This window comes from Palaemon carinicauda, chromosome 17, assembly GCF_036898095.1.
Source record: "Palaemon carinicauda isolate YSFRI2023 chromosome 17, ASM3689809v2, whole genome shotgun sequence".
Classification (NCBI taxonomy): Eukaryota; Metazoa; Arthropoda; class Malacostraca; order Decapoda; family Palaemonidae; genus Palaemon; species Palaemon carinicauda.
Window position 1 is genome coordinate 63,671,629 of NC_090741.1, and position 27,678 is coordinate 63,699,306.

General features: G+C 40.0%; 1 protein-coding gene across 3 annotated transcripts in view; it reads left to right on the forward strand.

Moving 5' to 3' along the window:
* The window catches only part of LOC137656828 (sodium- and chloride-dependent glycine transporter 1-like), a 206,079-nt gene that overhangs the window by 72,497 nt on the left and 105,904 nt on the right, over positions 1-27,678 (forward strand). Inside the window, exons 2-5 of one of the 3 annotated variants that reach the window (XM_068391150.1) lie at positions 15,576-15,739; positions 16,862-16,996; positions 24,346-24,486; positions 25,691-25,748. The exons of 1 other annotated variant lie outside the window; for it this stretch is intronic. In XM_068391150.1, the coding sequence (XP_068247251.1) occupies positions 15,576-15,739; positions 16,862-16,996; positions 24,346-24,486; positions 25,691-25,748 (498 nt within the window). The remainder of the gene's footprint in view (positions 1-15,575; positions 15,740-16,861; positions 16,997-24,345; positions 24,487-25,690; positions 25,749-27,678) is intronic. One more of the 3 variants, XM_068391149.1, reaches the window with a different exon arrangement.

The window sequence follows — 27,678 nt, forward strand, 5'->3', positions numbered from 1 at the left end:
AGTAATGAAAATTAAAATAAAAAATTTCAAAAACATTAACAACATTAAAACAGATATTTCATATATAAACTATAAAAGAGACTTATGTCAGCCTGTTCAACATAAAAACATTAGCTGCAAGTTTGAACTTGTGAAGTTCTACCGATTCAACTACCTGATTAAGAGCATTCCAAAACTTGGTCACAGCTGGAATAAAACTTCTAGAATATCCTTAAACGAAAGAATATCACTATTTTAACTCATTCCTTCAAGAGCTTACCAATCTCCAGTTCCTCACACATTCTCCGAGATTCACATTTCCAGTCACACCACTCTGTCAACTGTTAACTACAAGTACACTGTTAAAAATCCGCAATTTTAATCGAAAATTCTCCGTAAAAATATACTGTTCTCAACCGTATTTCCGTTAAATACAGGCGACCGTAATTTTACCATACTTTGTTATGATCTTTTTCGGGTTGGTGGCCGTAATATCACTCTTTTACGTCAATATATCCGTTTTTAAAACTGTAAAAATCCTGGAATAAACGTTACCCGGCATTTACCGTTTTTTAATGCAAATATCCCAACAGTGTACACTTTAATTCCTTCAATACTGGTAACTAAAGTTATGTCTGCTCAGGTCTTTATTAAATTTTCTATATTACAAGAATGGCTACGTATGGCACAAGGCGGGTAGGAGTACCAGTAATTACATATTTCTCCTTTAAATAGCCCCTTACACTTCAAAATCAAACCATTGTTCTCTGGTCCTGGATAGTGCCATAGCCTCTGTACCACGATGTTTCCCTCTCTTGGGTTAGAGTTCACCTGCTCGAAGGTACATTCGGGCACACTATTCTATCTTATTTCTCTTCCACTTGTTTTTTTTTATTATAGTTTATATGTGAAGGATTTATCTAAGTGTTGTTACTGTTCTTAAAAAAAATCTATTTTAATTGTTAATTACTTCTCTTATTTCCGTTTCTCACTGGGCTATTTTCCCTGTTGGAGCTCCTGAGCTTTTCCAACTAGGGTTGCAGCTTTGCCACCAATAATAATAATAATAATAATAATAATAATAATAATAATAATAATAATAACGTAAAAGTATCCATGAATTTTATCCATTTTTCCTTGCAGTGATCTCAACTCTTTTTTTCATCCCTTACTTGTCTTCAGCTCAAACTGTTATCTCAACCTTTCTTCAAATCTAAAATCTAGCTAATACTCTTCTTATCGCAGCATCCATCAATCTATTCTTCCATCTACTCTGTCTCAACATATCATATAACAAACTTTTTTCCCTTATTCTCTCTTTACCAAGTATACTTAATAAATATTCAATGGATACCCTATAGTTTCCTACAATCAAGTTCCTTCCTAAACATATTTCGGCAAGATTCTACCCAATTGAAGTTTTCTTGTCACTTTTGCATTTAAATCACCTAGCACAGGTAGTGATCTCACAACTCATCAAGAACCACTTTCATTTTAGTCTACCCCCCCCCCCCCCCACACACACGCGCTTGTTTCCTTCCTGACTCACTCTTGCCAGTGCAATTCCAAGTAAAGAAATATGTAATCTGAATTTTCATTAGAAACCATCACTTCACTATACACCATTTGCTTGGTTACTCCCCGTGAGACAGAGTGACTTCTTTGGAGCGAGGTGTGCCGGGCACTCCTGTAACCAAGTATACAATGAAGCTCCTCTCCACAGCACCGTCTAATTACAAAGCTTACTACAATTAGTTATTTTTCCTAAGTGTACTTATTCTCCTCAGAGACTGGTGTCAGGTGTCAGATCTTCATTCTTAACAAATCTCTGTGGATGAGGTAATTAGTCCGATGTCTTTTTTTTTGTTTTACCCTGGTTTCATCAGGGATAGGCCAATACAAGTACCATGGACTGCTTCTATATATCTACCCACGCCCTAGAGGCAAGCACTGGGCCTAACAGTCACACTTGATGAGTGTGTTACTGATCATCATCGTGGTTACTTCACTAGAACCGCCTCTCTCTCTCTCTCTCTCTCTCTCTCTCTCTCTCTCTCTCTCTCTCTCTCTCTCTCTCTCTCTCTGCCATTGCTACTCACTTTGTATGAGGTCTCCAAGGAAGCATTTGCATCACAATCACCAGAAGGCATCAGGGCTTTCTCTCAATAGGAAAAGAATAAAAGAAGGGATCGGAGAGTCTTACTTAGGTATTTATTCTTCTCTCTCTCTCTCTCTCTCTCTCTCTCTCTCTCTCTCTCTCTCTCTCTCTCTCTCTCTCTCTATTGCCATTGCCACTCACGAACATCCTTTTAACCTTGTATGAGGTCTCCAAGGGAAGCATTTGCATCATAATCACCAGAAGGCATCAGGGCTTTCTCTCAATAGGAAAAGAATAAAAGAAGGGATCGGAGAGTCTTACTTAGGTATTTATTCTTCTCTCTCTCTCTCTCTCTCTCTCTCATATATATATATATATATATATATATATATATATATATATATATATATATATATATATATATATATATATATATATATATTACCCTTTTTAATGATGACATTCTCAACGTTAAAGAAAAAAAAGAATAAACTATAAACATATGGCATCAACTAACTCGCTCTTCCACGGACGAGCCTCATCTTTTGAGCTACGATCACGGGCTGCTAAGCTTAGCCAACCTCGAACCTTCCTACTAATCTTTTCCTAAAACTAACGAATTAGGTTCGAATGACTAAATGCCTTTCGAATTAAGTTTACGTCTTAAAATGAATTCCAGATTATATTCAAATCGTTTCATTGTAATTCGGATCAAATTCAAACCCTGGAACACAGGTAAAATACTAGGAAATTCTCTCACAAAGAATCAGCCTACTATGAGATTCAGGGCCTCTGTAACACGGTTTTTTGGACTTTGCTCCTTATCAATTCATCGGATGTAGCTGAAAGTTGACATATGTATATTTTACAACCACACACAAATTTTGTCAGCATTATCAATAACCTAAACCTGATAGTTTTAATTTTTATAGAGTAAAAATGATCTAGCCGACGCCATGGCCAGTGATAACGAGCCAAGAGTCGAAAACATTCATTACGTAAGCAATGTAAACACCTTTTGACAAAATTTTGCCCCGCCCATCCACCAGACACCCATTCACCTTGTTCCATCGGCTCTGGAACCCATAACAGTCAAGAATGGCTAGCAGGATTTGGAATTGCCCCCGTGGTTGCAAAACTGCATTTGTCTTACGACTTGCAACTTTATACAGTCAAGAGAAATCACGCGGCCATATTTACTATAGCCTGAATAGGTAATCATTCAGTTTCTAGTTAAAATCCAATGTCTATGGTCTGATTTGTATTTAGCGTAACATGATTATAATACTTGTAATGTCATTCAGACTTTTGAACATTTCCATTAACTATTCACTGTGCCACCAAGAGAGAGAGAGAGAGAGAGAGAGAGAGAGAGAGAGAGAGAGAGAAAGAGAGAGAGATTGTATGTAAACAGTCTTTATATAACTATTTTTGTTAAAATAAGAATTTTGTGCTAAACTCTCCATCAGACCAACGGATCATCCGATATATTTTTTTTTCTTATTCTTAGGCCGTACGACCGTGTTGGCTATGTTTTGGGCATGACTGCATTTTGTAAATAAATCATGAATAGTTTTAGGAGTTTTATTTGTACATCTAATGGGAATTTATAGAAGTAAAGTGAACATAATTCATTTATCCTTAAAAATAATTACTACATGTAGCAAAACAAATAGTAGTAAAGCTGATAATGCAATGAAGGAATGATACCATACTTTATCTTTAGTTTCAACATCGGCAATAACATTCCCAGTTGCCATAATTTGTCAGCTTAATGAAATAACCTATCATCTAATGTTAAACTTAATTTCTGAGGAGGCCATGGCTTATTGCACAGTGAAAAAACATGACAAAGACTTTATGAATGGCGGAACGATACATAAATGTGGTTGGGGTATCTGTGCTAGCGTAGTAATACTACTGTAGCAGTATGCCGCAACAGTAGTATACATGAATTAAACGTTTAGGCCAACTGCTGGGATCCTTGAGGATCATTTAGCACTTCTGACAACTACTCGAGAAATGAATTTTTATAGCCTGAATTTAAATTTGCTGATCCAACAAGGCCCATGATAGCCTTCAGTGTTATCCTGAATTATAACGAGGCCAAAGTGGGTGGAGCCTCATGAAGTCATCATTCTGACGATGATTATTGGTGAAGGTTTAAAGCCGAAATACGGTACCCGGCTATTTTTTTTTTTTTTTTCAGTAAATAGGTAGGTAGGTAGATAGACAATAAATAAAAATTGCTTGACATTGGATATAGCAGTTATCAAATCAAGCTTGTCTACTTCGTTTTTGAAAATTACCAACTATTCCCTACACCTTGTCAATCTGATTGTGACCTATAAAGTAGACTGTAATTTCTTAGGAAACTTATTTTGGGAGTTAGACTAATAATCGAAGTGTTTTTGTATTTATTAACATATTTTGTTGGTTTGTTCATTATGACAATTATCAGTGGAGAGGTTTCAGAGTTCATAAAGGTGTACTGCTTTGCTTTTATTTAAACTTTTGTGTCATTGTTGGCAGAGGTATAGCCTTCGTTACGTATAGCCAATCATCGATCGAGAAAGAGGGAAGGAAGGCCGTCATAAGTTACGTAACGAATGCGTTCGAAACCTTTTCTCTGAGTAAGTTGGCCCGTCTTCAAAAAACGTCACTTTTACTATTATAAGTACCAATTTTATTCAACCTACGTAATGCAGAATATAGTCAAAATTTATGTGTAGATATAATGTGCACTCTGAAGAAGCGTTACATTCATGAAATTCATAGATAAAAAATTATTGCAAAAAAACCGTGTTACAGAGGCCCTGAATCTCATAGTAGTACAGCCAGCACGGCCTGGGATTATGGTCCTCCTGCCATCCTTCCTGTGTGCTTCAAAGACGCCTTCCATAACTTGCATATATGTTATGGAGTTTTGCGGGGTTTTAGAAAGTCCTAAGGGATTCAAATTATCATTTAGATATATATAGGCCTAATGAATATCAGTCGACTTTCATTAGTTTAGATTTGGTCCATAAGTTATTGCTTTTATCTATTTTGACGGGTCGGGTATAACAGCAACAACAACAACAACAATAATAATAATTATTATAATAATATTCTCTCGTTTACATATACCATAGTACAATGATTAATAAGAAAACTCTACCAACATAAAAGGCAAAAACATCTGAAAATCAAACTTTCAAAATTGAAGCGGATACAAATGAACATTCTTACTAAGCAAAGGTTGCTCTCGGTCAACGGCCAGAATATTCTGGCCAAATCAACTCTCTCTCTCTCTCTCTCTCTCTCTCTCTCTCTCTCTCTCTCTCCCCCAGCACACACGTAGCTTGCTAGCGTTTTTTCTTCTGATTTTGTAGTTTGTTTGTCTGATCATCATCTCATCGTTATTATTGTTTTCATTGTTACTGCTACCAAAGCATCTCTCTCTCTCTCTCTCTCTCTCTCTCTCTCTCTCTCTCTCTCTCTCTCTCTCTCTCTCTCTCGACAAAGTAACGAGAATCTTCGTATTAAGATCGAAACATATATTGTATATGACGTTACTTCACTGAAATGTCATGCTGGTAAGTAACAGAAATTTCATATATTGGTTTAAAGGCCGCTCATGAATGACAGAGGCAAGGGACAGTGACGTTGCCCTATCGAACAAGACAATGCTCTAGAGACTGACCATATATACATACGATCAGCGGCCAAGCCTCCCGTCCACCTAGGCTAGGACCAAGGAGGGCCAGTAAATGGCTGTTGATGACTCATCGGATAGACCTATAGGCTCCCCCAACCCCCTCCCCCTGCTTCCTTAGCTGACAAGGATGGTGAGGTAGCAGCGACCAAAGAAACTAACGAGTCTGACCGGGATTCAAACCCCAGTCTGGTGTATGTGGTTCATTACTGAAAATACGAAAAATATTTCTAACAATTAGCGATAGGTCTAAAGCCACTACATTACAGCTAGTGATTCCGGTGTATGATCAAGATTGAATTTAAAATCCATCCAAATCATTAGACATAAGTTATGTAGGCCTAATGATGGGTATTTTCTTCTAATGGGAATTATTCGAACATGGGGATACCGTAACGTGGTGAAAGGGTTTTTATATCATAGTGATCAACTAAGCGTATTCAGGGCCACCCTTATATTGGTTGGTATGCTGCGAGCAATCAAACATGTCTCCCACCATCACCAATCCGATTCCGTAGTGGCCAGAGTAGTGATGAAAACTGGACAAACCCCAGACTTGAATAAGGACATGTCTGAGGCATTTGTCCTGCAGTGGACCAGAAACGGCTGCATTTGTTGTGATATATATATATATATATATATATATATATATATATATATATATATATATATATATATAACATGTGTATAAATATATTGATTGATTGATTTAAAGTTTCCAGGCATCCTAACATCTAAGGTCATTGACGCCGATATCTATATCTAAATATATATATATATATATATATATATATATATATATATATATATATATATATATATATATAATATAAATATATACATATATATATATATATATATATATATATATATAAATAGAGAGAGAGAGAGAGAGAGAGAGAGAGAGAGAGAGAGAGAGAGAGAGAGAGAGAGAGAGAGAGAGAGAGAGAGTGTGTGTGTGTACCTGCACCCCAAATATTTTCAAAATTTGGTGTTGAACCTCATACCAAATAGGTCTAATTACAGTAATTGATTTATCAAAGTTTACACGTATGAACTAATATTAGGAGATTGTCACATGGAATTTGGTGACGAGAGTAGGTAGCGTCAGAGAAAATTGTATTTATATAAATTATTTCTGAAGCTGACAAGGTGTGACTACTCTTTGTAGGAAGAAATCCAATACAGGAAGGTGAAAGTTTAAACATATAAATGTATCAAGAAATTATTTTAAACACATCATAGCAACAAACGCTTACTTTAAAAATACTATGCTTGGTAAATAACGCATTCTAGTGAACACTCAGGTAAGGAGGCCTATGTAGATTACTGTTTATATCCAAGAACTATTGAAAAAAAAATAAATAAAAAAAAAAGGAAAATATAATTAAAGGTGTGAATGTATGCTATTTTTTCCTTGTTGGAGCCTTTGGTCTTATAGAACCTTGCTTTTTCAACTAGGATTATAGTCTAGTTTTTAATAATAATAATAATAATAATAATAATAATAATAATAATAATAAATGCCATACAAGTCGAAGACTGCAATTACGACCTGGAGTCTTAGACCATTACAACTAAAATTACAACCGCCGTGTTAAACACAATCAGTTTTTCGGTCCTAATTATTTACGTTAAGGGTTGTTTCCTGGCCCTACCAAGGTCTATAGAATACGAGGTCTCCACATCCCTGGTCCAAAAATTGACATTTCTGCGCAGGTGGATTTCGTGACGTCACCACCTCCAAACGGACGGGTGCTACCTACAGTCAAGGTCTATAGAACACGTATTCTATAGACCTTGGGCCCTACCACAAATGGAAACCCTGTTTGTTGCATGCGTTCTTATGGTAGAGTACCACACGGTTATTTGGCGTTAATTGTTAAATGCATCTTGCTTAAATCCACATTATCTGGACTAAGACCATATTTTTTTACACTAAGTTACATCAACATAGCGAGGAATCCTTAAAGGTAGGCCTACATCCTAAATCCATATTTTAACTGTTACAGCAACATTGTGAGGAATCCTTAAACGTAGACCTACATCATAAATCCATATTTTTACACTATGTACCATCAACATTGTGAGGAATCCTTAAAAGTAGGCCTACATCATAAATCCATATTTTAACACTATGTTCCATCAATATTGTGAGGAATCCTAAAACGTAGGCCTACATAAAAAAAATCTAACTGCTACCCATTTTGTTTGAGAAAAAAATGATTGTTTAGACACTAAAGCTTAAGCCTTAGAGGGGGGGGGGGTTATAAACATGGCTCAAAAGTTAATAAGACCTATAGACCAGATTCCTTGATTTCGTTTCCTTATCTTACTTGGGAACTAAAATGAATTGGTAATTAGGTAGAAACACTTGGATATTTCATAATTTGTATTAATGCATCAATGTAATGTGCTTAAAACATTGGAATTGTTGACGGAAAGCAGTAGGTAGGCCTACATACAGCTAAACACTTTCAATAAACGGTTAAAATCTATAAGAAAACAAAATGAGGATAATATAAGACGAATTGTGTTCTAACTTTTGCAATAAAATGACCAAAATGAAATAACGTATCAATATAACGCAGAAAATGTGAGACTACCTGCCACCGAGTAGTTAAGAGTGTTGTCACTACAAAATGCAGAATAAAATCAGTCAAATAAACTTTGCTTACCTTTAGAGCTTGGTCACATTTCTTCAGGAAGAATTCCTATGTCCTTATTTAGACATGAACGCTCCACGACGTACCATTGTCGCACTAATTATAAGAAAACACTTCAGAATAATTTAAACTACGTGTTTCCCAGTTGTCAGGAAAGGGTGCCCGCCCGCCATTGCCGCCAATGCGAAAGCGCCGCCCTGGTGGCGGTAAAACAAACTACATAGTCCTTTCAAAATGAATAAAAAGAAAATAGACATGATAGCGGTACAACAAACTTCATAGATCTTTCAAAATAAATAAATAAATAAATAGACATGATAGCGGTACATCAATCTCCATAGACATTTCAAAATAGATAATTAAACAAACAAACCTGGTTGTGGTACAACAAACTACAGAGACTTTTCAAAATAAATCTCTTTCACTACTTTTGGCGATTTAAAACCGTTACATTGCATTATCGTACACTCGGTGGTCTTTGGGTTTTTCAGAGTAAAATAATACTTTATTGGGATTCGATACTTTACAACGTCTCTCCCTCTATTTTGTGGTTGCAATAAGTCCTATTTCATCTTTTTCTTCCATTTTCTATTCCTCAGATTTGTCCTAAACTTCCATTTCGTTACTGGCTGATATTTAAGAGTTTATAACATCAATATGTTGGCTTTTTCTGACCTACGGCAAAGCGTTTTATCACTTCGTAATTTCGTCAATTCGCAAAATTTACAAAGAAAAAGAATCTTTGTCAAACCATCTACTGTCTGACGATAAGAGTGCAATACGGAGAATAGTGAAGGTTGTGTAAAACGAAATCTTGAAAATATTCTAAGTCACCCATAAAGAGAATATAGAAAATGGATAGGAGTACCTGATAGAAAACCATTGCCTTGGTTCTATGGGAAACTTTGCAAATGAAAAATTGTTCGTTTGAATGTTTGAAATGTCTAAAATGTAAAATATGAAATTACAAAGCAATGTGCCATATAATAAATGGTTCTTATGTGGGGGGGGGGATATGAAGTAAAACGCTGGAAATAACAATAAAGATTAGCTTTCAAACAAATAAGTACAACGTTCTCAAGATAGAATATTTTACATAAAAATACAATTTATACTTTGTAAAATTCTATTGGGACAATTAGCTTAATAATCACAATTGTATTAAATATTCTACTTCATTGCTTAAAATGCCTAACACAAATTATGATTATCTATTATGAAATTAGTTATAGTATTGTATATATACGATATATGTAGGAATGTTCAATTTGATGTACGATATGTTTTCCCTGTTATGTGTATCTCTTTACACGGGGTTCAGGAAAAGACACAAGTCAGTTCCCGCTCATCCCTTGATCTGTAATCAACTCTTGTACATTAAAGGAATCAACTGTTCCCGAGTATGTCTTAACCTACTTACATGGCGCAGTGAATCTCGTTCCAAAGCAGGACCTACAAGATGCTGAGACGAGTCCATCACAACACACCCAGGGGCACAGCAAGACGTTCCCCCAGGGGCACTGCAAGCAGGAATGCAACACCGGCACGCCGGCTCCCCGAGGGACAGGACTTGTTACAGGCTTTGGTTGGCCTCATGTCACAAGGAAGACCACATGGTTCAGCCTCGGCAGGTGTTAGGGCGATGTGCCCTGAGAAGTGTAGCTATGAGATGACACAAAGCAGTTTTTGAGAATGGTGTCGCTCTATGAGTGATTGGCTGGCCTTAGGAAACGTCTCAGGAGAGAATGCACTTATCAGTATCCGGTTAAACTGCGATGAGAAGTTAAGGATGGCTATAGATGCAACGCACTCAGGGGTTCAGTGGAACTTATTAACGGCCTCTGAGGCATTTGACAGACTGGAGGAGATCACGACGAAGTCTGTGAATAAGGCAGTAGCATGGGACAAGTTTTTCTCAGCGCAACAAAGCGATCAAGAAACCGCGAAATCTTTTGTGCATAGGTGCCAACAATTGGCCTTAGATTGTGGGTTTAAGTGTCCCCATTGTCGAGCTGATCTGAATGATTTTGTGTTAGTTCAGCGGATAACAAGTGGTTTAAGCAATGTGGGACTTAAGCAAGAGATCCTACAGGATCATGAGGTTTTCAATACTGTGCAGAAATTGTTACGTAAATGTGAAATTTATGAATCCGCAGAAAAGGATAGTATTAGCGCTCGTGGAAGGGCAAACGTAGCTAGTTTGGTAAAAGGGGATGAGATAGGCTTAGGCCAAGTTGAAAGTGGGTTAGAAGGTGAAAGTAAAATTATTGCTAGCTATAGGTCTAATAATAGTGACAAGAGACACGGCCGTGGCCGTAGTAGCTCGAAACCTACTGGTAGCAGTAAGTCAGATACCAGGTGTAAAAAGTGTGGTGGTCGTTCTCATTGGCAGGGAAAATGTCCTGCTGATAATGTTAACTGTTTTCAGTGTGGTATTGTGGGGCACTTTGCTAAATTCTGTCGTCAAGGGGGGCAACAGCCCGCCAAAACGGCGCCCATTGTGAACGCGTCTGTTACGTCATGCACTGTTGCCTATCCACCTGCGGACAATCGCCAGGTAGGCCTATGTGCGGCAGTGAGGAAACTGCCGATGGTGAAAATAAAGGTTAAGCATGAGTTCTCATGTGAGTGTGTCGTTGTTGAGGGTGTTCCAGACACAGGGGCAGAAGTGTGTATAGTAGGGGTAGATTTGTTACCAAAATTGGGTTTGAAGGTACCTAATCTCTCTCGGTGTAATGTCATTGTAAATCACGCAGGGGAGAAGTCATTGAGAATATATGGGTCTGTTGATATGCTAATAGAATTGGGTGATAAATCAGTGAGCTCTAGTGTTATCGTTGTGCAAGGTGCTACCCGTTTTTATATGTCTTTAGGAGTGTGTAAATCACTAGGTCTAGTGCATACAAAGTTTCCCCATCATACTGTTGCTACCGTGAATGACGTCACTCGGAAACCCTCTGCGTCGACTAACCCCCGCCAAACGCCCGAAGAAAACGTTCGCAAACGGGTAGGGGGTGGTGGTCGTCAGCGCGAGATGCCATACGCTGCCACGGAGGAGAATGTCCCTAGGCTGAGGGACTGGCTACTGCAACGTTTTGCGAAGACTACGTTCAACGTTTCAAGAAACCCTCTGCCGATGATGAAAGGAGCCCCTCACCACTTTCACCTGAGGGAAGGTGCCATCCCCTGTGTGTGTCATACACCTATACCAGTTCCTAAGCATTGGGAGGCCGATGTTAAGGCTCAGCTCGACGAAGATGTCAAATTAGGAGTAATTAGGGAGGTCCCTGCTGGTACAGCTACGGACTGGTGTGCGAGGATGGTAGTAGTAGCAAAGAAAAATGGTAAACCACGGAGGACCGTGGACTATCAAGAGCTTAATAAGAATTGCAAACGAGAAACGCATCACACATGTGCTCCTTTTGACATAGTCTCGGGTGTGCCACTTCGTACATATAAGACTGTAGTTGATGCCTATGCCTGATTCCACCAGGTGCCATTAGATGAGGAGAGCCGACAGTTGACAACGTTTATTACACCATGGGGGAGATACCAGTATTGTCGAACACCTATGGGTCATTGCGCGGCCCCCGATGCATACACGAAAAGGTTCGATGACGTCATTATTGATGTACACAGAAAGTACAAGTGCATAGATGACGTGTTGTTATATGACGACAGTGTTGAGGGAGCCTTTTGGCATACTTGTGATTTTTTGCAATTATGTGGAGATGATGGTATTACGCTGAATCCGGATAAATTCCGATTTTGTCAAAGACAGGTAGAGTTTGTGGGGTACAAACTTGATTGGGATAATTATAGGCCTTCTAATGAGCGTATGAGTGCCATTAAGAACTTCCCCATGCCTGCAAGCCCAACTATCACGGATATAAGATCTTGGTTTGGACTTGTGAACCAAATTGCACCTTTTGTGGCTGTAGCACCAGTAATGGAACCATTCAGGGATCTTCTCAAGAAATCCCCCCCATCGGAAAGTTTATTGGGACCAACGCCTTCAAAACAGATTTGTTGCAGCCCGGGACAGCATTTGCAAGATGTTGGGCAACGGACTGACATATTATGATAAGACAAGGCGCACTGCTGTTGTTACCGATTGGTGCAGAGAAGGAATGGGATTTGTTATATTGCAACAATATTGCAATTGCGAGGATCTCAATGCCCCTTTTTGTTGTAAGGGGGGATGGAAACTGGCATTATGTGGCAGCAGGCACCTGACGGAGGCGAAGGCCGGCTATGCCGTCATTGAGGGGGAAGCGGCTGCAGTAGTATGGTGCCTTAGGAAATCGAGATTGTTTTTACTGGGATGCCCGAATTTCATTTTAATCATGGACCGTAGACCTTTGGTAAAACTCTTTGGGGATAGGAGCCTAAAAGACATTGCAAACCTGAGACTACTAAGGTTGAAGGAGAAAACTATGCAATATAGTTTTACCATAAGATATTTGCCGGGGAAGAAGAATTTGGCAGCCAATACGTTATCAAGATACCCAGTGATTCGCAGTGAAACTACCGTCAAAGACGAAGAAGAGAAGGAACTTATGAACGAAGTTTGTATTGCCTCCATGACGTCATCGCTGGCGGATGACGTCATTACTATGGACTGGGCTACCATGAGGGGGGAAGCAGAGAAGGATCCTGATTTACTATTGCAGCGACGTGTCAGCGAAGGGGGTTGGCCGTCATCAAGGTCTCAAGTGGAGCCCTGCCTAAAACCTTTTTTCAATGTACGTGATAGACTGAGTGTCATTGAAGGATTAGTCACATATGCATATGACGAGGGGCATGTTCGTCTGGTAGCTCCGGAGGTACTACGTTTACGCATTGCAACCAATTTACATTCAGGTCATCAATCAACTGACTCCATGATCAGAAGAGCACGACAGGCGGTTTATTGGCCTGGGATTGAGGGTGACTTGGCAAATTATAGGGCACAGTGTCATGATTGCAACGTTGCGGCACCTTCGCAACAAAGGGAAAGTATTATATACCCTCCCCCTCCCGAATATCCATTTCAGAGAACTGTTGCAGATTTATTTCAAGTAGCAGGGAGGCAGTATATGGTCTACGCCGATCGACTGACTGGATGGATGGAAATTTATTTCTTCGCTAACGGAACTACATCCGCGAGATTGATCCCAGTTTTTAGAAGATATTTTATGCAGTGGGGAGCACCTAAAGAAATATCAGTGGACGAGGGCACGAATCTAACGAGCATGGAAATGATACATTTCTTCGGTAAGTGGGGGGTATCTATGAGAGTGTCGTCTGCTCACTACCCCCAGTCCAACGGGCGGGCAGAAGCTGCTGTGCGCACCGCCAAACGAACATTAATGGGCAATACTCTACCTGATGGAGGGCTAGACAATGACAAGGTAGCTCAGGTGATATTGCAGTATAGAAATACACAATTACGTGGTATAGATAAGTCTCCTGCACAGCTGGCAATGGGTCGCCAACTTCGAGATTCGGTGCCAATGTTAAAAAGTTATCATTTCGTCACCGAGCATTGGTCGGAAACCTTGTCCGCAAGAGAGAGGGAAAGAAGCGTTGTTGAGCAACGAATATCATCCAAGTATAACGAGAAAGCCAAGGATCTTTCCCCCCTACAAATAGGTGAGAGGGTAGCTATCCAGGATGTGACTACACGAGCCTGGAATAGAAGCGGGGTGGTTATTGAAAAGAATAGATACCGCCAATACCGCATAAGGTTAGACGGGAGAGGAAGAATTTCAACAAGAAATCGCAAGCATTTGAGATCCCTGCCACCCACACCACCTGAGGGAGAACCTACTCCCACCGCCTCGGGGGAGGCTGGCCCAGTACCCACCCAGGAGAGAAGTAGCACTAAGGTACGTCGTCCTCCGCAATGGCACGATGATTATATTACAGAGTAATTCATTTTAGTTGTGTTTAATAAATATCCCCTAAACATGTCAAGTTTTGTGCATATACTTTAATCCTGATTATTTGGGTTTAATAAGTGTTCCTCTTGTCATGTTTACCATTTATGTATGTTCCAGCGCTGTGTCCGAAGGACTGTCTTTATTATAGCTGAATTCCTTTTGCTTCATATGTTACTACCTTTACCAGTTTTATTATTTTTGCAACTAAAAGGAGAAATCTATACTTATGTTTTAAATATACTATGTTTGCTTTGAATCGGGAGCTTTGATCTTAAAGGGGAGGTGTAGGAATGTTCAATTTGATGTACGATATGTTTTCCCTGTTATGTGTATCTCTTTGCACGGGGTTCAGGAAAAGACACAAGTCAGTTCCCGCTCATCCCTTGATCTGTAATCAACTCTTGTACATTAAAGGAATCAACTGTTCCTGAGTATGTCTTAACCTGCTTACACACACACACACACACACACATATATATATATATATATATATATATATATATATATATATATATATATATATATATGACGTGAGAAAACTTAATCACAAATTTAATCAGAAAAAATGAGACAGCTTATGGTTAATATCGTTTATAAGCTAACTCTGAACAGTAGGCCTAATGTTGGTTGAAGTCATAATGATAATTCGGGGTTAATGTAGTTCGGTTGGACAGGCAAAACTTTCTCATTACTTGTCAAACAGACATTATTTAGTCTTAGGGTAAGCTTAGGATATTATTATTATTATTATTATTACTATTATCACTAGCTAAGCTACAACCCTAGTTGGAAAAGCAAGGTGCTATAAACCAAAGGGCTCCAACAGGGAAAAATAGCCCATTCAGAAAATTAGATAAGGAAATGAATAAACAATATAAAAAATAATGAACAATTAAAATAAAATATTCTAAATACATTAACAACATGAAAACAGACTTATGTCAGCCTGTTCAACATAAAAACATTCACTGCGAGTTTGAACTTTTGAAGTTCTACCGATTTAACGACCCATTTAGGAAGATCATTTCCCAACTTAGTCACAGCTGGAATAAACCTTCTCGAGTAGTCTGAAGGGGTGAAACATGGGGCTAACCCCCGGCAGGTAAGGTTACGGCTCCTAGGTTAGGTTAGGTGCGATACCATAGCTTAGGTGGTGGCATTCTTGTGTTTGTTTCCTTTTAAAACGGAATTATATATATTTCTACTTCCAGAATCAAAGGAATGCCGACGTCCTTCAGAAAGAGGATAACAGCCCCTCTCCCTGAGAGAGGAACCTTCAGGAACTGGAAGGCGTCTGTGCTCTCTCTGATCGCCTACTCAGTTGGGCTAGGGAACTTCTGGAGATTTCCGTACCTATGTTTCAAACATAAAGGATGTAAGTTTTTTTTTCTTTTAATTTTGTGAGTGTTTTTGAATAGCATAAGTAGAACAGGCTTTGTTTCGTTCATGTACAATTACGAGGAATTGGTATTCGACCCAGATGGGTATGATTGGCTACTCAGTCACCTTGGGAGTTACCGGAGGCTTTCTTAGTGTTTGCTGTATTAATCATTCATCTTTGTATGTGTGTGTATGTATGTATATATATATGTATATATATATATATATATGTATGTGTGTGTATATGAATATGTATATATTATTATTATTATTATTATTATCATTACTTGCTAAGCTACAACCCTAGTTAGAGAAGCAAGATGCTATAAGGCCAAGGGCTCCAACAGGGAAAATAGCCCAGTGAGGTAAGGAAATAAATAAACAAGACAAGAGAAGTAATTAACAATTAAATAAAACAGTAACAATAAAATGAATTCATATATAAACTATAAAAACTTAAAAAACAAGTGGAAAAGAAATAAGATAGAATAGTGTACCCGAGTGTAATCTCAAGCAAGAGAACTCTAACACATGACAGTAGAACACCATGGTGCAGAGGCAAAGGTTATCTTAGATTATAGGCTATGCATTTACCTTCCCTTTGATCATAAAATCATTAGATACATGTAGTTATTGTCGTTTTCCTTAAATTTCCTAATTTCGTTTGAATACATCAACTTTCCTTATAAAGTTTTATCATTAGACATGTCTGTTACAATAATTGTACATCATTTCAAACCTATATTCTTTTAATTTGTCTTTTTTTTTTTTTTAATTCTTTCAAACAAAGTATGAAATAAAACAAGTAATTAGGATATTTTCTGTAGTTAAATTTTTCTGACCTACAACAATTTAAAAAAAAAAAATGAAAAGTCAACCGATGTATTTAGGCATCGATTTTCGTCAAAATCCTTCCTATAACTTCAAATAAAAACTATATCAATATGCTACTCAAAAATCATATGGTATTTTTGTAAATATCTTTTTTTTTTCCACACAACCCATTTGGTATGTTTTAATAAAAAAAGGGAATAATTTACCTTTGAATTTTTCGAAATAATAACATTCAACCATTATAATGTTTTCAATACATTAAAAAAAAAAATTTCCATTGCAGTAACATTCGTGATCCCATATATCATCGCGATGGTCTTCATAGGAGTACCGATCTACTTCTTGGAACTGGCTCTAGGACAGTACGTCAGCTTAGCGCCGACTCAGCTGTTTTCTTACATGTGCCCTGCCTTATCTGGTATGAGAGAGAGATTATTATTATTATTATTATTATCATTATTATTATTATTGATATTATTATCTATATATTAATACGATAGCGTGTGTGTTATTTATTTTGTGTCACGCTTTAAAGAAAACGGAAATAATTTCATGGTATACTCTTACAAATTCACATTAGACTTTGGTTATTCAACCAAAGCACATCATATATAGTTTTCCAAATTCATGTATTGCTCATTTTTTGAAATAAATATACAAGTCAAATCTTATCACATTTTATTCGAAAATGTATAGGTTAGGAACAAGATAATTAGTATTGAAAGTATCATTTCGTGTAATTTACACGGGTTCCGCTAGTTATTATCATCATTATTATTATTATTATTATTATTATTACAACTTGCTAAGTTACAACCCTAGTTGGAAAAGCAGGACGCCATAAGCCTAAGGGCTCCAACAGGAAAAATAGCTCGATGAGGAAAGGAAGTACAGTAAGGAAATAAATAAGCTACAAGAGAAGTAATTAACAATTAAATATATACAGTAACAATGAAATAAATCTTATAAATAACTAGACAAACTTTAAAAAACAAGATGAAGAGAAATAAGATAATGTGACGGGCCGAGAGAAGGTTGTGACTCAAAGGCAGGAAGCAATCAACTGAGTCACTTTATTAAAGAACACTCTCCTTTATATACAAAACCTCAAGGCAACAGGAAATTTCATGTTCGAGAGACAGACAATGTTACAGAGGAAAAACGCAGACATGTTTATTCTGGTTCTTTTAGTGCGAGGGAAGAGCGCAGATACAAGCATAATATATACAAAATAATTCATGTACGATCGTGTGACACACGGTTGGTACATGACTCCCCCCCCTAAAAATGACATACTGTACATGTTAAATAGGGCGCCCTGATCTAGAGAGGCGAACTTTAGGCGGGTCATCTGGCAGAAGATAAGCAGGTTTTAGACGAATGCCACGAATGTTTAGTAGGAATGCTTTCGGACTGCGTCGGATCACAAGGAAAGGGCCCGTGTAAGGGGGTGTTAGTGGTGGCTTGCTAGTGTCGTTGCGCAGGAAGGCGTGTGTTGCAGAGTACAAGTCTGTTGGTATGTGATGCTTTGCTGGGGGCTTGTGCATCTGGCGGCATGGAGTAAATTTTCCCACGACGTGACGTATGCGCTGGAGATCGTCGGAGGAGGTTGTAGAAGGAAAAAATTCAGCAGGGACGACCAACGGGTCGCCATACACCATTTCAGCTGCCAAGACGTCGAGGGCGTCTTTAGGAGTGGTCCTTAGTCCCAGGAAGACCCAGGGAAGCTGAGTAAACCAGTTGCAATCCTTGCAGCGGGACATCAAAGCTGCTTTGAGGGTGCGATGAAAACGTTCAACCATTCCATTGGCAGCGGGGTTATAGGCCGTTGTCTGGTGTAGGGTGATGCCCAGGAGATTTGCTAATGATGTCCAAAATTGAGAGGTGAAAGTGGTTCCCCTGTCAGAAGTAATATGCTCAGGGATACCAAATCTTGCAATCCATCCAGAGAGTAAGGCAGATGTACATGAGGCGGACATTGCAGTTTCCATGGGAATGGCTTCAGGCCAACGAGTGGAGCGGTCGATGACGGTAAACAGGTAACGATGTCCTTGTGATGTGGGTAGGGGGCCTACAACGTCAACGTGAATATGTGCGAAACGACGCTGAGGTTGAGGATAAGTGCCCACTCCTGAATCCGTGTGTCGATGTACTTTGGAAGTTTGGCAAGAAGTACAGGCGCGGACCCAATCCTTAGCATCCTTAGAAATGCCGTGCCTAATGAACTTTGCCTTCAGCAGCTGTGCAGTAAAACGGCACGAGGGATGTGAAAGGCCGTGAATGAAATCAAACACCTGTCAGCGCATGGGAGCAGGAATCCAAGGTCGCGGTCTGCCAGTACTGACGTCACAGAGGAGGGTGGTGTTGGAGTCTTCGAGGGGGAAGTGTTCCCAACGGAGGGACGTGCAGGATGTCCTACATGCTTGATACTCTGGATCCTGTCATTGGGCTTCAGCCAGGGCGTTGTAATCCAATCCCAGTTGAACGGCAGCCAACGTGTTTCTTGACAGGGCATCGGCAACGGGATTCATTTTCCCAGGGACGTATTGAAGGGTGCAATTGTATTCAGCCACGGCGGAGAGATGTCGGCGTTGCCGGGCGGACCAGGCATCAGACTGTCGAGTAAAGGCGTGCACCAGAGGCATGTGGTCTGTGCGAATGACGAAGGGCGTACCTTCTAAGAAATGGTGAAAGTGACGAACAGCCAAGTGCACCGCCAGCAATTCTCGATCGAAGGTAGAATAACCCAATTCTGCCTTGGACAGTTTTCTGCTGAAACAGGCCAATGGGCGGGGCGAGCCGTTGACCACCTGCTTGAGTACTGCACCAATAGCGACATCGCTGGCATCGGTGGAGAGAAGGAGAGGGGCATGTGGGATAGGAAAAGTGAGAGCCGCAGCAGTTGATAGGGCCTTCTTTGCATTGCAGAAGGCTGCTTCTTGAAGGGGACCCCACTTCAGGTCCTTTGGCTTGCCCTTGAGGGAGGCGTAGAGGGGAGCAAGAGTGGCGGCAATGGCTGGCAGAAAACGGTGATAATAGTTGATCATGCCCAAGAATTCCTGCAGAGCTTTGGCGGTCGAGGGCGCGGGGAAGTTCTGAACGGCTGCTACCTTCTCAGGGAGGGGATGGACTCCTTCAGGAGTGATGCGGTGCCCTAAGAATGACACTTCGTTGGCGCCAAAAGTACACTTGTCGTACCGGACTACAAGGCCGTTTTGTTGCAGGCGGTCGAGCACGATGCGCAGGTGATGGAGGTGTTCCTCTTTTGAGGAGGAGAACACAAGTATGTCGACCACATAATATACACAGAAAGGGAGGTCCCCTAAGATGCCATCCATGAGACGTTGAAACGTGGCCCCAGCATTACCAAGGCCAAAACAGGAGTAATTAAAGGTGTATGTACCAAACGGAGTGGTGATGACAGTCTTGGGGATGTCTTCTGGGTTCATAGGCACCTGATAATACCCCTTCAGGAGGTCGAGCGTTGAGAAAACCTTCGCTTTGTGCAGGTAGGAGGTCACGTCGGCAATGTTTGGGAGGGGGTAGTGATCTGGTTCTGTTTGCATGTTCAGGCGCCTGTAATCCCCGCACGGACGGAAGGAGCCGTCTTTCTTCAGAACGATGTGTAAGGGTGACGACCATGGGCTGGAGGCATTTTGGCAAAGGCCCATTTCCTCCATTTCGGCGAACGTCTGTTTGGCGGCTGCCAATCATTCCGGTGCCAGACGACTGAATTTTGCGAAGACTGGGGGTCCCGTCGTCTTGATATGGTGATAAATACCGTGCCTGGCAGGAACCATGGGCGTTTGGCGAAGTTCTGGACGGAAAACTTCTGGGTACGACGTGAGGAGGTGGGCGTAGGCATCCATGGGTGCGCTGATGTGGAGAGCGAGGTTAGAGGGGGCGGGTTGAAGAGGTGTCGACAAGTACGAGTCTGCGTTGACCAATCGTCGGTGGGCGACATCGACCAGAAGGTGGAAATGAGAGAGGAAATCCGCACCGAGGATTGGCAATGAGACGTCAGCAACGAGAAACTTCCAATTGAATTTACCGTTTCCGAACGATAATATGAGGTTCTCGTAACCGTAGGTGGGTATCGCAGATCCGTCGGCAGATGTAGACAAACTACGTTGTGTCTTGAAGAGTTTCCTTGGCAAAAGAGAACGACAAGCACCCGTGTCTTCCAAAAATCGCACGCCCGTTCCTGCATCATGTAAAAAGAAAAGATTAGAAACACGGGAGGCCACCGCCACGAGCGATGGCCTACTTACACGTTTTTTGGCCACTGACAATCTTCGGCACATTTCTTCGCGTTTGCCTCGAATCTGAAGTGGTAGTAGCAAATCTGCGGCGGATGGGAGGTAGTAAGTGGCTGTAGAAGTCATTTGTTGGGGCGCGAGCGATTGGTGGGTGGTGGGCGGCTTGTCGCTGCTTCGGGACGTCACGGGGTAGGCGTGTATGTCCTACGGCATTCATGTCAGCTATGTCCTACGGCATTCATGTCAGCTATGTCCTACGGCATTCATATCAGCTTCGGTTGACGTTGAATAGGCATCCTCTTCATCAGGGGTGGAGGCGTTGATGGAGGTCTTGAAGTGGCTGTCCATAAGGGCGTCGGCTTTGGTCATCAAGTCCTTTATGGGTAAACTATCGACATCGGGTATGGCCGCGCGTATAGGTCCGGGTAAACGGCGTATCCAAAGGGCACGAAGTAGGTTCACCTCACGAGCAGAGCCGTCTGCGGCAGGTTGAAGGCGAGCGATACTGGTCATTTCCCTGAGGGCAAGCGAAGCCCTTTGGTCCCCCAACGGTTGTTGTGAGAGCTGAAAAAGCTTTGCTATATGGGTGGCTGGCGACGGCGAGTACTGCTGCAGAAGGTATGTTTTGAGGGCGTCATACGCTATTGGGGTGTCTCCTTGTTCACAAAGCCAGTCGGATATTTCTGGGAAGGTGTCCTCGGGTATCGCCACGAGAACATAATCTGCTTTGGTGGTTGAGCGAGTCACGCCCTTGATGCAAAACTGGACTTCTGCGCGCTGAAACCAAGCCAACGCCTCTTCGCTGGCAAACAATGAAAGTTTCAACGGGGCAGCCGCAGCGCCAACTTCCCTAGAGTCCGCCATGGTACCAACGATGGAGGGGTGAGGGGGGCCGGGGTGGAAAGCGGTGGGAGCGAGTCGACTTCTGTGGTCACCAATGTGACGGGCCGAGAGAAGGTTGTGACTCAAAGGCAGGAAGCAATCAACTGAGTCACTTTATTAAAGAACACTCTCCTTTATATACAAAACCTCAAGGCACCAGGAAATTTCATGTTCGAGAGACAGACAATGTTACAGAGGAAAAACCCAGACATGTTTATTCTGGTTCTTTTTAGTGCGAGGAAAGAGCGCAGATACAAGCATAATATATGTACAAAGTAATTTATGTACGATCGTGTGACACACGGTTGGTACAATAGTGTGCCTGAGTGTACCCTCAAGCATGAGAACTCTACCCCAAGATTGTGGAAGGCCATGGTACAGAGGCTATGGCACTACCCAAGACTAGAGAACGATGGTTTGATTTTGGAGTGTCCTTCTAGAAAAACTGCTTACCATGGCTAAATATTCCCTTCTACCCTTACCAAGAGGAGAGTAGCCACTGAACAATTACATTGCAGTAGTTAACCCCTTGAGCAAAGAATTGTTTGGTAATCTTAGTGTTGTCAGATGTGTGAAGACAGAGGAGAATATGCAAAGAATAGGCCAGACTATTCGGTGTATGTGTAGCAAAGGAAAAATGAACCATAACCAGAGAAGGATCCGATATAGTACTGTCTGGTCAGTCAAAGGAACCAATAACACTCTAGAAAAACCAAAGGAACTCACACTTATATTCTCTTATCTGGCAAAGGACTAGAAGAAGCCAAGAACTCGAGGGGTTGCTTCTGCAAAAATATAACCTTAACCCTGAACCTGAATCAGGAGGGGAAAGCTGGAAGAAAGCTATGGTTTAGCAACAAAGGTTGCAGTAGACTTGACTCTTAAATGAATGAATGAAGGGATGTTAGGATCATGATGACAGATGCTGGAAGAGAAAAATCTCATTCAGTGGGCAAAATGTTTGCTAAAACATATCTCTCATGGCCCTCATGGGGCCAGTTTGAAGGGCCACACCGAAGCCATAAGGCTCCATTATAATTGTGACAGGCCAAAAGTAGGTTGTGACTCAAAGGTGAGATGAAAGCAACTGAGTACTTTATTATAGACACATCGAGTATATATACACACTAGGTCCCGGCAAGAAGGTCGCAAAATACAACATGCTATTTCTTGTCCAACCAGCAAATGGTTCTGTTAACAGTTAACAATGGGAAATAGGCAGACAGGTTGATGCAAGTTACTGTCAGTGCGAGGGGAGAGCGAAGATACAAAGGATATTATATACAAAAAAGAGAAATGTCTTACTATGTACAATCGTGTGATACACATGTGGTACACAATAGGTTAGATTGTGAACTAATTCGCAAACTTTTCAGTAGATGGAATGAAACATTCGATGAACTGGGATTGCAAAGACTGCAATTACTACCTCCAATTTCCCTTTGCCTTGGCTTAAATTTGCACTTTATTTTTCCTTCTTTATTTTCCAGGTCAATGAGATTGTCATACTCACTGAATGTAGCCCCAGCCTCAATCTGCAGGGCAACGGTTTCCATTCTATCCTAAAATAGATGAGCTATTTGATATTAATTATTTGCATTTAAATGCCTTTTTAGGCTGATAAAATGCAACATCAGTTTTTGTGTCAAAAATCTAAATACAGGGAGAATATAAGACGATAAAAGTTTAAGATGTACTGTGCATAAACCTATCAAATAGCAGAAATAAAAGTCATTGTTACTCGGTAATACTCCCATCACTGTACTGTGTAATTAGATTTTCAAATGTGGATAATCTAAGCTTTGAAAGCTTGTCAGTCAAATCCATCGCCAAAATGCTTCTTCACTGGGAATGTGTTAAACATGAATAAAAAGAAAAATGATAGATAGTATGTTAATTGATTATGATTGATTATGACTAATGAATATGTTAAGTATTTAACCAATAAAATCTAGTAACAGAAAATACACTGAACATAAAAATATAAAACTTAACTAAAAACAGTAATATATTTTTATGGGTGTGAAGATTGGCATGATTTTCTTACTCTATATATCATTAGAAATGAAAAATAATTAAAATAAATGACAAACAACAACATGGACTAATGTATGATTATCTTGCTGTTCTCCATCCAAGTTCTATCCCTATTTGGGGTCGCCATTTTAATGAGTCTTTTCTATCTACCTCTGTCCTGTCATTTCCTCCTATGCTCCTTTCTCCTTCATATCATCTCCAATGAAGTCTTTCCACTTGGTCTTCGGTCTGACTCTCCTTCTTGTTCCGTCTCCACGTTCATTATTTGTTTTGCCTTATGTTACTCTTCTCTTCACATCAATAGGCCTCACCATCTTAACCTTACCTCCTGCACTTTCTTAGATGCTTCAGTAACCTTTACCGTATCCCTAATATATCAATTTCTAACCCTGTCCATTCTGCTCTGCAACATACTATTATTACTACAACTTATATGACTCCGTTGAGCATTACTGGCCTTTTTGTCTGATTAGCATATGCTCTCTGATATACATTTTCCCCTGGCAGCCCTTAAACATCAAATAAGATGGCCTATCTCACCCTGTTTTTTTCCCAGAGACAACTGAATAATAGCTGAAAATCATTACAGGTATTGGCTATGGAATGATCCTGATAATCTTTGCCGTTGCAATCTATTACAACATGATGCTGGCTTGGTCACTGTACTATCTCGTAGCCAGCCTGAACACCAGCTTGAACTCCACCGAACCAGCCCCCTGGGGAACAGGAAGTAAGTGATTAACTAATTACCTGAAGCGCTACGATGTTTTGATGTAGTTAGGACATAAGTGCTAAGATAAATGACTGGCAGTGTAAAATAATCTAATTTGCAATATACCCTTTCAGTAAGTGCCAGTAGAGTGTTTTGGCATTATAGAACATCCACTCCATAAGTGCCAGTCATTTGGATTGGCAGACAGTGTAGAACGCTTGAGCATTATCATTAAAGTGCTTTGTCAGTAATTTCTAGCTGTGTTGATTGATTGCCCACATTTAGTACTTTAGTAATGCAGCACACCCAATCAGTAAGTACCATTGTGCAGAGTACTTGAGTACTACAACAGGCACAGTCAGTAAGTGCTATTTATAGTTGTTCACTGTTGCTGGTTTATGAGTAGGTATTTTGTTCTATATGTAGTTCCGTTATAATTTCTTCATGACACTTCTACTATTGTTAATTTATATTAGTGTTACACTTGTAATAATGATAAAGGCAAATGAAATGGATTCTTTAAAATGTTAGCCACCTGGTACTAGACGAAGACATACTTTAAGGATTTATAAGAAATCAGTATAGGCAACCAGACACGAGTGCATTGATGCAGCACGAATTAGAAATAAACGAGTCCCTTCACAAGCTACACGCTCGGAAGTGAGTCACTAGCCGCGTGCACTGCTAACCCACACAGTTCCAGTGTAGCGGCTCATAGAAACTACGAGGCTGCTCAGGGGAAATCCTCTCGTGTGAAGACATGGCTCCTAACAAGCGGATATATTTCCGTACGGAAAAAATCCGCTCGTGTGAAGCGAGCCTTAATGTTCCAAGCATCCCCAATTTCGAAAATACTGAATTTAATTAAAGAACTGTTAGCCATGCAGGCTCATATGCTGTTGTCACCTTCCAAAATATAAGTTATGCCTGAATGAATATCCATGTTTGTGTGACATTCTATAAGACATAAGGAAATGACCTACAGTACTTTCATATAAGTAGATTTTTTGTCATTTTTCTGGTAATGTCAAAAAAAATTAATGCTTATTAAAATTGAAAAATGAGAGTAAACATGAGTAATTGATAAAAGTTTAATCAAAGAGGGGATTAAAAAATGTCTACAGAATTAGAACCAAAATCAACTGGACAGGAGAGTAACACATTTAAAATGGCAATAAGTTTATAACCATTTATAGCCTTTTCTTCTTTAATCCAATTTCAGATTGCACAACAGAACCAGATGCAGCATGCCGCCTTGCAGCTTCGAAAGACTATTTTCTGTAAGTTTGTAGATCCTTTTAGATTGGTATATCATGGATAAGTAGATATATTTCTCTAATGTACAGTTGGACATAGGAGTCTCTAGCTCACTTTGCTCCGAAAAAGTGCACCCTGCCACACCATTACTTTGCAGCTAGTAACCAGACAGGTAGTATAGGAAGAGATGGCAGAGGTGGTGGGTGGGGCTAAATACATGAACTTGCCATGCAGTAAGGGTGTGGATGTGTGCTTTTCTTCAGAGGGAAGTGTACCACGAATTCCGGTGTCCAACTGTAAATTCTACACTCGTATCTTTTCTCCTCAAAGAAAGGGGGCGCTAAAAATACCAACTGGGAACAATTCATTTCACAATTACTACCTTCGGGTGAAATTTCCAACAGTTGACTGACTACCATATAGATAATTCAATGCTATGTCAACAGTAGTACAGTAAGTATGCTGACAAAGTCAAGGCGTCAGAATAAAACCTTGGTTCTTTAGATTGTGAGGCAAGAGGCTTAACCAATAACCACGAGGTCCCTTATAGATTCTTGCAAACAGTGAAATGGCTTAACCAATAACATTGAGATCCCTTATACATTCTTGCTAAGCAGTGAAACGGCTAAACCATTAGCCATGAGGTCTCTTATACATTCTTGCTAAGCAGTGAAACGGCTTAACCAATAACAATGAGGTCACTTATACATTCTTGCTAAACAGTGAAACAGCTTAACCAATAACCATGAGGTCTCCTATACATTTTTGCTAAGCAGTGAAACGGCTTAACCAATAACCATGATGTCTCCTATACAATTTTGCTAAGTAGTGAAACGGCCTAACCAACAACCACGAGGTCCTTTACAGATTCTTGCTAAGCAATGACACGGCTTGAACAATAACCACGAGGTATCTTATACATTCTTGCTAAACAATGAAACTGCTTAACCAATAACCATGAGGTCTCTTATACATTCTTGCTAAGCAGTGAAACGGCTTAACCAATAACCATGAGGTCTCTTATCCATTCTTGCTAAACAATGAAACGGCTTAACCAATAACCATGAGGTCTCTTATACATTCTTGCTAAGCAGTGAAACGGCTTAACCAACAACCACGAGGTCCTTTACAGATTTTTGCTAAGCAGTGACATGGCTTAACCAATAAACATGAGATGTCTTATACATTCTTGCTAAGCAGTGAAACAGCTTAACCAATAACCATGAAGTCTCTTATACATTCTTGCTAAACAGTGAAACAGCTTAACCAATAACCATGAGGTCTCTTATACATTCTTGCTAAGCAGTGAAATGGCTTAACCAATAACCACAAGGTCCTTTACAGATTCTTGCTAAGCAGTGAAACGGCTTAACCAATAACCATGGGGTTCCTTATAGATTCTTGATAAGCATTGAAAGACCTTAAACAATAACCCCGAAGTCCTTTATAAATTCTTGCTAAGCAGCGAAACGGCTTAACCAATAACCACGAGGTCTCTTACAGATTCTTGATAAGTAGTGAAAAATCTTAAACAATAACCACGAGGTCCCTTATAGATTCTTGCTAATCAGTGAAACGGATTAACCAATAACCATGGGGTTCCTTATAGATTCTTGATAAGCATTGAAACAGCTTAAACAATAACCCCGAGGTCCTTTATAGATTCTTGCTAAGCAGTGAAACGGCTTAACCAATAACTACGAGGTCCCTTATAGATTCATGATAAGCACTGAAACATCTTGAACAATAACCACGAGGTCTCTTATAGATTCTTGACAAGCATTGAAACGGCTTAAACAATAATTACGAGGTCTTTTATAGTTTCTTGATAAGCATTGAAACGGCTTAACCAATAACTACAAGGTCCCTTATAGATTCTTAATAAGCATTGAAACGGCTTAAACAATAACTATACGGTCCCTTATAGATTCTTGATAAGCACTGAAACGGCTT